The sequence below is a fragment of the Apus apus genome, unplaced genomic scaffold (assembly GCF_020740795.1).
Source record: "Apus apus isolate bApuApu2 unplaced genomic scaffold, bApuApu2.pri.cur manual_scaffold_58_ctg1, whole genome shotgun sequence".
Lineage (NCBI taxonomy): Eukaryota > Metazoa > Chordata > Aves > Apodiformes > Apodidae > Apus > Apus apus.
Genome location: NW_026248860.1, coordinates 68,789 through 79,206, shown reverse-complemented (window position 1 = coordinate 79,206; position 10,418 = coordinate 68,789). Strand labels below are relative to the sequence as shown.

Below are 10,418 nucleotides of genomic sequence, written 5' to 3'. Positions count from 1 at the left end.
GCTGGTGCATGGGAAGGGATGTGGTACATCCACTCAATACCATGCTCTTTGGCACAGCTGTCTACTAAGCTGTTCCTGAAATGAGGTCCATTGTCTGACTCGATCCTCTCAGGGGTACCATGTCTCCACAACACTTCTCTTTCAAGGCCCAAAATAGTGTTAGGAGCAGTGGCATGAGGGACAGGATACGTTTCCAGGCACCCAGTGCTTGCTCCCACCACTGTAAGCACGCATCGCTTGCCGTTACAAGTCTGAGGGAGGGTGATGGAATCAACCTGCCAGGCTTCTCCAGACTTGTACTGGCACCAACGTCCATGGCACAACAAAGGCGCCATCATAGAATGGTTTGGGTTGAAAGGGCCCTTTGAAGGTCATCTAGTCCAACCCCCCTGCAGTGAGCAGTGACCTGTGTAACTAGGTCAAGTTGCTCAGAGCCTCATCAAGCCTGACCTGGAATGCCTCCAGGGATGGGGTTTCTACCACTTCTTTGGGCAACCTTGGCCAGTGTTTCACCACCCTCACAGTACAGAACTTCTTCCTAATGTTACTTTGTTTAGGCTTCAGAAAAAAATCTCCATATTTGCCTTTGGTGTTTTCAGCTGGCCTCCTCAACACCAGCAAAGTTCTCCAGCACTCAGCATTGTCACAAAGACAGCATGTGTTTCTGCCCCATGCCCAGGTCCTTCGGTTGAGTATCAAATCTGGGACTAACTGCACCACAGTTTTTAAGTCTGTAACACTGTCAGTTCTGTAAACATAATTTCAAATGTAAGCACACTTCATCATTGATATTAGAAATTAGGTGATTACATCAGAGCACAATCTAATGAGACCATGGCATTTTCTGTTGTTCCTCCATAACACTGAACTTTTAAGAGCATCAGCTCCATCATTCACGTGCACTGTTGTCATTGCAGCAGGAAGACAGGAAAAAGAATAGACCTATTGCTGTAAAACAACAAAAAAGTTTATTTTCTAAAAAAATTTAAATATTTAGAGTACAGGAATGTAATTATTTCTCAAGCCAAAAATAAAAAAGGTTCTAAAGACCTTTTTAATCTACTATGACGGACGTGACCAATTTCTTAATATATCTATTATAATCAACAACAAGCCCAAACAAATCAAGCATAGATGTTCAGGTATTGGTGCAATTTGTAGCAGTACAACACCAAAGTAGCATTACATTACAATCAGTAAAAAGGAAAATTGGCTTCATCCTGGCTCAAACCAGGACAATGGGTTATCCCTCTCCTGCAGCTGGCTGGAGGCAGGGCCCCTCTAACGTTGAGCATGGCATCCACAAGTAACACAGGGCTTTGTGTGGCGTGCTGGACTCTCCTCTGGGGTAGAGACCCACCTGCTTGGGCCAGCAGATACTTCCCGGGAGAGCCGAGCAGTCATCATGCTGGGACTGTTCTCTCCAGTGGCACCACCCTGCAGCTCCCGTGCTCTGGCACGCAGAACAGCAGTGGCTTTGCCGTCCCACCTGCTTGTGTCCTCACCGTGTTCAGCAGAGGAGACCACAGAGAACCTCGTGTCTGATTCTGCATAACCTGAGCTGGTCTCCTTGGAGTGCCCCTGTTTCTGATGGCTGATACATGGTTCCATTCAGGAGAGGAATGGGTGGGTTTCTGCCTCTCCAGTCTGGAGACCCTATCACCCAGCTTCTCACAGAGGTTTTTCCACTCCTCAGCTGTTTTTTCCACAGCTGAGACATGGGCATTTAGGGGGTTAGAGATACTGTCTGCATATTACCTAAGCTGGTTAGCAAATTCATCGACAGCTGGTGGTGTTTCACCATTTTCCTCAAAGACCCTTCCTCCCAACATGGTGGGATACATAGGAGGAGCACTCTGTGAGAGCCTCTTTAGCATGGGCTGACTGCATGGCAGCTCCTCAGGGCTTTCAGGTGTGTCCCCATTACCATAGATGACCTCCTGGACTGCCAGCTCTCTCAGACAGGTAATACCTCTTTCTATGGTGTCCACCTACTGGGGTGGCATCAGTGTCCTCCCTGTGGGGATACTGGCTTTTGACAGCCATCAAAAGGTGGTGCCAGAGACTGTAAGGACCGTTTTTCCTGCCAACCATCTTATCAATGCCTGCATCTCTGGCTAAGGATCCCAACTGCAGAGCCTCCCTGCCCTCCAGATCGACCCCAGCAGCTCCCAGGCCATCCCACCCCAACAGCCTCCAAATCAGTGACTCATCCTCCCTGTGTGTAGGATCCTTTCCTCCATCCCGTGACTCCTTCATGGGCAGGGATTTAACCCTGATCTCAGGCCCGAATCGCTGCCGTGTGCTGTTCCTGCCCCAGGCTGCCTCTCCCCTGGACCAGCGCCTGCCCCTGTCTCCCAGTCCTCATCCCTCCCCGGGCGGTCTGACTTCTCCCCGTGCTCTCTGCGCCTTGTTCCTGGAGCCCCCAGGGCTGGTTGGGACTGAGGGGAGCGGTGTCACGCGCTGCCGCAGGTCCCGCTGACCCCAGAGCAGCGCCGGGGGCGGCAGCAGCGGCAGGGGCCGTGGGGGCAGCAGCAGCGGGGGCAGCAGGAGGGGCCCTGGGGGGCTGGCAGCGGCAGGTTTCCTGCACCACTTCCCAACTGGAGCCAGCCCTGGCACACAGCAGGCACAGCCCTCATGCAAGCAGAAGGGAACAGCCATGCCTGGGGCCCCCAGGCTCGGGCACGGGGAACTGGCCAGAGAAAGGAGCAGAATCATTTCTCATAACACCCAAATCCTCAAGTCGCCCTTGAACTGCCCAAGCCAACCCTCAGCCCAGCTCCTCCCAGCAGCAACCACTGCTTGAACCAAATGAGAAAACAACTGAGGTGGCAAATAGGACATAAAACTATAAATCATTGTCTATTCCCCCCCTTCCACCCTCCCAAGGGAAGACAGAAGGATAAGGAAGAGACTTAAGGGCTGGAAACTGAAACAGGAATGAATTTACTGCAACGTGGGTAAGGAAATAACACATGGGGAAAGAACAGATCTATACACTTCTGTACTAATATGGACAAAACTGATCTTGCTGATGGCAGGAACGGGTGGGTGAGGGTCCCTTGCAGCAAGGCCACTTCAGGAGAGGGGTCCAGGGCTCCTCACAGCACCTGGTGGAGTTGGATTCCAGAGAGCACCTGGTGAACTGAAGAATCCCCAGGCAGCAGCAGCAGCAGAAAGGAAGGAGGCAGAGGAAGGAAAGGGCCTGAGCTTCTGGTTCTCCTGCTTTTGTAGAGTATGGCAGGAACAGGGGGAATATTGACCCATCCCTGTTCCGACCCTCCCGGGTCTTTCAGGGAGTTAAGGACCCTCTCTCTAGTTCCTCTTACAGGTGCTCAACACCAGGCCAGAATCACTCAAACCTAAACACCCCTGACCCAGGTGCCATTGCCTGCTCAGGACCGACCTTCCAGCCCATGAATCCTGCAGACAGAGGCAGGTGACAGCAAGCCCAGCCCTGAAGGCAGGCTGTGGCCACCAGCAGGAAACACTCCCAGGTGCAACAGGCTGACAAAACAGGACTCACAGCCCTGTGGGCAGAGATGGTGGCCAGCAGCTGGGACAGGCTGGTGGCCCTTGGTTCAAGGAAGCACATCCCTCAGCTGCATCCAGGTGGTTTCCAGGGGACGTTGCTGTCAACATGGAGTGACCTGGAGACACTGTCTGTCCTACAGACCCTCACAGCCCCCCAGGAAGAGCTGGGGGGTTGTGCTCACTGGGGTTCATCTCAGCACCCGCACATGATGCTCATGCTCAGGTCTTGTCTGCACAGGGCAAACAGGGACTCCTGCCCTTGCTGACAATGTGTCCCTGTGGGAGGGACAAGCAATCTCTGTCAGCTGTGGTGAGAGGCCAGTGCTGGGGAGGGTGGTTGTTCTGGCTGCTGAGTGACAATGGCCCTGGGGCAGCTTTCCTGGGCTGCCCAGTGAAGACAGAGCAGAGCCTGCCCTGCTGGTTGCTCCTGCCTGTCCCAGGAGCCTGGCTGGGCCAGGAACACGCCGCTGTGCCCCCACCCTGCACACTCACACACTGGAGCTGTTCCCTGCTGCTTTCCTCTCGGGGACTCTGCCCAGCCCAGCTCTTCCCCAGCTCTCCCAGCTCCACCTCTCCCTGCAGCCCAGTCTGGGCAGGCCCGTGCAGAATGAAAGGAGGAAATGGAGCTCAGGGGCAGGGACTCTCCATCTGGCAGGCTCAGCAGATCAGCAGCTCAGGAAGTGACAGCCCCAGGGCCAGCCCTGCTCCCTCCCTCCAACCTCCCATCTCTCTCCTCCAGGCTCCTCCTGGCCTCCCCAGAGCTCAGAGTGAGTCCAGAGGAGGCCACAGAGATGATCCGAGGGCTGGAGCAGCTCTGCTCTGGAGACAGTCTGAGAGAGCTGAGGTTGATCAACCTGGAGAAGAGAAGGCTCCAGAGAGACCTTAGAGCACCTGCCAGGGGGCTCCAGGAAGGCTGGAGAGGGACTTTATTTCAGGGCCATGCAGTGACAGAATGAGAAGGGAAGAGTTTCAAACTGAAAAGAGAGATTGGGATTACACTTGAGGAAGAAACACTTCCTGTGGGGGTGGTGAGACACTGGTGCAGGTTTCCCAGAGAAGCTGTTGCTGCCCCAACCCTGGAAGTGTTCCAGGGCAAGTGGGATGGATCTTGGAGAAACCTGATCTAGTGGAAGGTGTTGCTGTCCATGCAGGACAATAGAACTAGATGACCTTCAAGGTCCCTTCCACCCCAGCCCACTCTATGACTCTGTGCAATGCAGGTCAGTGGCAGTGTCTCTCTGGCTGGCATGCTCAGGAGATCCTGGTGCCAGGCAGCCTGCAACCCTGGGAAAGTGGGAAGGGAACAGCTTGGATATGCCCAGGTGCTGGTGCTCCCTGGCAGTGCTGTTGTGCAGCCCTTACCCTGCCCCTCTGCACAGAGGCTCTGAGAAGGTCTCCAAGGAAGGATCTCTGAGTGGCTGGAAGGTCTGGATTCTGTTTAAACACACAGAGAGCACAGCTCCTAATTTACACAGTCTCTGGGTCAGACACAAGCTGGACAGACACAGAATTAGAAAGGGCACAAGTACTGACATTCCTTTCTGGACAACATTAGAAAAAGAAGAACAGAGCAAATAAAACCCTATGAAGTTGATAATCAAACCCCAGAAAAACTAGCAAAGATGGACAGGACATATACTGAGATACATCAGCAGTGATTTGCACAAGAAGACAACCAGGTGAGCACTTATGAGAATCCTCCAGTCACCAGTTTCTGCACAGCATCCTGGAGCTGCTGGTTCCTCATGCTGTAGATGAGGGGGTTCACTGCTGGAGGCACCACTGAGTACAGAACTGCCACCACCAGGTCCAGGGATGGGGAGGAGATGGAGGGGGGCTTCAGGTAGGCAAACATGGCAGTGCTGATGACCAGGGAGACCACGGCCAGGTGAGGGAGGCAGGTGGAAAAGGCTTTGTGCCTTCCCTGCTGAGAGGGGATCCTCAGCACAGCCCTGAAGATCTGCACATAGGACACCACCATGAAGACAAAACAGCCCGATGCTAAGCAGGCACCAACCACAATAACCACAAGTTCCCTGAGGTAGCAGTGTGAGCAGGAGAGCTTGAGGATCTGGGGGATTTCACAGAAGAACTGTCCCAGGACATTGCCCTGGCAGAGGGGCAGTGAAAATGTACTGGCTGTGTGCAGCAGAGCAGTGAGAAACCCAGAGGCCCAGGCAGCTGCTGCCATGTGGACACAAGCTCTGCTGCCCAGGAGGGTCCCATAGTGCAGGGGTCTGCAGATGGCCACGTAGCGGTCATAGCACATGATGGTGAGAAGGGACCACTCTGCTTCAAGGAAGAAAAGAAGTACAAAGACCTGAGCAGCACATCCTGTGTAGGAGATGGCCCTGGTGTCCCAGAGGGAATTGGCCATGGCTTTGGGGAGGGTGGTGGAGATGCAGCCCAGGTCGAGGAGGGAGAGGTTGAGCAGGAAGATCACTAACAATAGCTACCCTAATGATCTTAGGAGGGGCGGGAGTAGGCACAGGAGTGGCATCCATGGTCCAACAGAATAAAGAATTCAGTGCCTTGAGGATGGCAGTGGATGAAGACCTGGCTAGAATTGAACAATCAATAAGTGCGCTAGAACAATCACTCAGGTCACTATCTGAAGTAGTGCTGCAGAATCGGAGAGGACTAGATCTAATGTTTTTACAGCAAGGGGGAGTGTGCGCTGCACTAGGGGAAGAGTGTTGTGTATACGCGGACCACACCGGGATAGTGAGGGACACGATGGCCAAACTGCGAGAGGGGTTGGAAAAACGGAAAAGGGAACGAGAGGCGCAGGAAAGCTGGTTTACATCCTGGTTTAACTATTCACCTTGGCTGACCACCCTGATATCCACCTTGATAGGGCCAGTCGCAATGATTCTGATAACCTTGATCTTTGGACCCTGTATACCGAATAGGCTCGTGGCGTTTGTCAAGAGCCGGCTGGAGAAGGTTGACATCATGCTGATAGAACGCCAACAACTGCTTTAAGAATGTTTTTCTTCAGAATTTCCTGTAGCTATCTCTAGAGATACCTCATTACTTTCAACTACCTCTTGTCTAACGTGCACTATGTTTTCTATTCAGGTTTGTAACACATTTTTTAAGATTGTTAACATATCCTTTTTTAAGACTGTCACATTTTAACCAATTTTAACTGTGCATAGGGAGGGGGGAAATGTGGGTAGTTAGGGTCCGGCGGCTGGAAGATTTCGCGCAGTACGGAAAGATAAGGCCCCTCTCCTAATAGCCAATAGCACTTAGTTCACGATGTAAGCAGACAGAAGTGACACCACAGACCTAACTCATATAAACACCGCGGTAAACACTAATAAACGCCATTTGCCATCCACCACATTGGTGTCTGTGAGCTGATGGACCGAGCGGCCTGGGGTTGGCCGCCGTGCCGTTCTTGAACCAGGTCGTCACGCCTTTCACGAAAGGCAACAAGTGGTGCCGAAACCCGGGAACACGCCTGGAATCGGGAAGTTCGCCTGGAGTCAGGAAAGCGGCAGCCGGAGCGGCAGGACCGTCCCGGCGGGGAGGAGCGGACCGACAGCAGCAGGGTGAGAAGTGGCATTTCTCCCTGGTGCAGTCTGTGCAGCTCAATGTCAGATCCAAGCAGGTGGGTGCCAAGGAGGACACGGGTGGGGGCAGGGCAGGGTGATGGAGCCTCCCTCTGCCTGGAGTCAGCTGCTGCTCTGCAGAGCTGCAGCCCCATCATCTCCTGCATCCCTGCCCCAGCAGCCACTGCTGGCAGGTCCCCAGCAGGCATCTGGTGGTGGGAGCCAGGCTGCCTTTGCCATCGTTCCTGTGCTCTCCTTCCAGGTCTGCAAGGCGAGCTTGAACCTGCACCAGCCAGAGATCACAGGCAGGGAAATCCTGAAGGCTGCCAGGGGCAAACAGGACATGTTGGAGTGGCTGGAAGGGGCTGTGGGTCCCAGCGAGTGCCCCACGGGCAGTGTCACCCGGTGCTGGATGACGTCATAGTGGGTGATGTCATCGTTCGTGACATCATATTTGGTGATGTCATAATGGATGACGCCATAATGGGTGATGTCATAATGGATGACGTCATACTTGGTGACATCATAATGAGTGACGTCATTGGGGAAGAAAAACACCATGCACCAGTACAGGTTGGGGGCTGACCTGCTGGAGAGCAGTGTAGGAGAAAGGGACCTGGGAATCCTGGTAGACAGGAGGATGACCATGAGCCAGCAATGTGCCCTTGTGGCCAAGAAAGCCAACGGCATCCTGGGGTGCATTAGAAAGGGTGTGGTTAGTAGGTCAAGAGAGGTTCTCCTACCTCTTTATTCTGCATTGGTGAGGCCGCATCTGGAGTATTGTGTCCAGTTCTGGGCCCCTCAGTTCAAGAAGGACAGGGATCTGCTTGAGAGAGTCCAGCGCAGAGCTACAAAGATGATTAAGGGAGTAGAACATCTCCCTTATGAGGAGAGGCTGAGGGAGCTGGGTCTCTTTAGTCTGGAGAAAAGGAGACTGAGGGGGGACCTCACCAATGTTTACAAATACGTAAGGGGTGAGTGTCAGGGAGATGAAGTTAGGCTTTTCTCAGTGATGACCAGTGATAGGACAAGGGGTAATGGGTGGAAATTGCAGCATAGGAGGTTCAAGGTGAATATACGAAAAAATTTTTTTACTGTGAGAGTGACAGAGCACTGGAACAGGCTGCCCAGAGAGGTTGTGGAGTCTCCTTCACTGGAGACATTCAAAACCCACCTGGATGCGTTCTTGTGTGATGTGCTCTAGGTGACCCTGCTCTGGCAGGGGGGTTGGACTAGATGATCTTTCGAGGTCCCTTCCAACCCCTAAGATTCTATGATTCTATGATTCTATGATTCTATGATAACGGATGGCATCATAATTGGTTATGTCATAATGAATTACATCATATTGGGTGATATCATAATGGAGGACAACATAATGGGTGACGTCATAATGGGTTATGTCAAAATGGATGACGTCATAGTTCGTGGTATCATAATGGATGACATCATAGTTGGTGACGTCGTAATGGGTGACCTCATAATGGGTGTTGTCATACTGGATAACATCATAATGGGTGACGTCATAATGGGTGACAACAGATTTTGTGATGTCATAATGAATGATGTCATAACGGATGACATCATCATGGATGATGTCATAATGGTTGATGTCATAGTTGGTGATGTCATAATGGATTATATAATACTGGATAACGTCATAATGGGTGATGTCATAGCTGGTGATGTCATAGTTGTTGATGTCATAATGGCTGACGTCATAATGGGTGATGCCATTACGGGTGACATCCCAATGTATGACATCAATAACTTGACATCATAACGGAGGTATCACTGTCGCCAGCCGGTACCGGGGGCTCCCGGCTGTCAGGATCCTTTTGCGACTGCCCCTCCCGATGTGGAGGGGTTTGTGAATGAGCCCGAGGGTCACACGCGGCGCTGCCTCTCACGGAGGAACGGCCGCCGCGGGACCTTATTTCCGGGTGGTAGCTAGAAAGCACCCCCACCCCACCACGCTCAGAAATTGCCTCTGAAGCCAAGGTTTGCTCCACAAACTGATTGGATTATTAAGGGTTAACACAAACCGAGGGATGATGTTTAGGGACAATGCAGGTGTGAATGGCTACCAGGGATATCAATATGTGTGTGGTGAGAAAGTGTCCTTTAGGGGGGCAATGCAAGAGGTCCTGAGCTTTTGAGGGAGAGGGTTAAGGAGCAAAGGGAGGAAGAGGAGGGAAGGAAACCGGACCTTAGTCCTGATGAAGAGGTCGCGCTGTGTGTGTGAGTGTGAGGAGAGGAGTGTGTGTGTGTGTGTGTGAAGTGATGTTCTGTTTTAGTCCGTTAGCAGGGAATAATCAGGACAAGCCTTTGCTGGCATAAAAGGCATTTGGTTTAGACTTATGTGGGGAAGAAAAATAACAGTTTCCCACACAGGGGCTTTATCTTTTGGGGACTTCACCATCAACAGAGCCCTTGATAAAATTATTAATTGGTCCCCACAAAGAGGAAGTTTTATTTTTAGTGGATATAGGGGCTGAAAAATCAACCATTCAGAAACTTGCAAAAGGAGTAGAAAAAGGATTAAAGGTATCCCAGTCAAAGTTACAGTTTGTAGAACAGGAGGTAAAATAGAAGTAATTGAGACCCAGACTAAGGTGAGACCAGACTTAAGGGACATTGAGTTGGAAAGAGGAGAAATACTTTTTATAGATGGCTCCTCCTGAGTAGTAGAAGGAAAAAGAAGATCAGGATATGCATGAGTTAATAAGAAATTAAAACTTGAGGAATCAGGATCCCTAAGCCCCTTATGGTCAGCTCAGGCTTGTGAGTTATATGCCTTATACAGGGCCCTGGAGTTATTAAAAGGAAAAAGTGGGACTATATTTCCAGATTCTAAATATGCATATGGAGTGGTCCACACTTTTGGAAAGATTTGGGAAGAGAGAGGTTGAATTAACACTCAAGGAAAGAACCTTGTACATCAGGAATTAATAATAAGAATTGCAAGGGCATTAAGAGACCCACTTTTTAAGAGCCTACAAATGTATTCTGGAATTAATTCGAATACAGTGGCTGGGACTGCACTTCTTAGGACACAATTTGTAGCTAAATCATGGGGAGATATAAGAAGGAAATTAGAAAAACTCGAGGATTGACAAGAAAGAAGATTAGAGGAGTTACTTAGAGAAGCCCAGAGAGTCTTAAGTTAGAGACAAAGCCGTTAGGAGAGAAAAAGGGAAAAGTTGTATGTACGCAGCTTTGGTTGAACACTAGTGATGGGGAGGATGTGTACAATTGTGTGTGGATGTGTTTGGGTGTGGGCGGAGGCCTCTCACCTCGCCTACCCCCTCCCTGGCAGCTCCT

The 10,418-nt window shown here is 51.3% G+C and overlaps 1 protein-coding gene across 1 annotated transcript; it reads right to left on the bottom strand.

Annotated features, from left to right (window-relative positions):
- Positions 1 to 5,221: 5,221 nt before the first annotated feature.
- LOC127396305 (olfactory receptor 14C36-like) lies at positions 5,222 to 6,491 on the bottom strand. The gene is made up of 2 exons (XM_051643931.1): positions 6,359 to 6,491; positions 5,222 to 5,976 (listed from the first exon to the last, which is right to left on the bottom strand). Exons 1-2 carry the CDS (start codon positions 6,489 to 6,491, stop codon positions 5,222 to 5,224), a joined length of 888 nt encoding a protein of 295 aa, XP_051499891.1.
- Between the last annotated feature and the right edge of the window lie 3,927 nt (positions 6,492 to 10,418).

What these genes read in the sequence shown, in the direction of transcription:
- LOC127396305 (XM_051643931.1), bottom strand. Translation starts at nt 6,491, where the DNA reads ATGATGTCAACCTTCTCCAGCCGGCTCTTGACAAACGCCACGAGCCTA. An exon ending in TATCAGGGTGGTCAGCCAAG is followed by an intron (nt 5,977 to 6,358) that starts GTGAATAGTTAA and finishes AGCTATTGTTAG; the next exon opens with TGATCTTCCTGCTCAACCTC.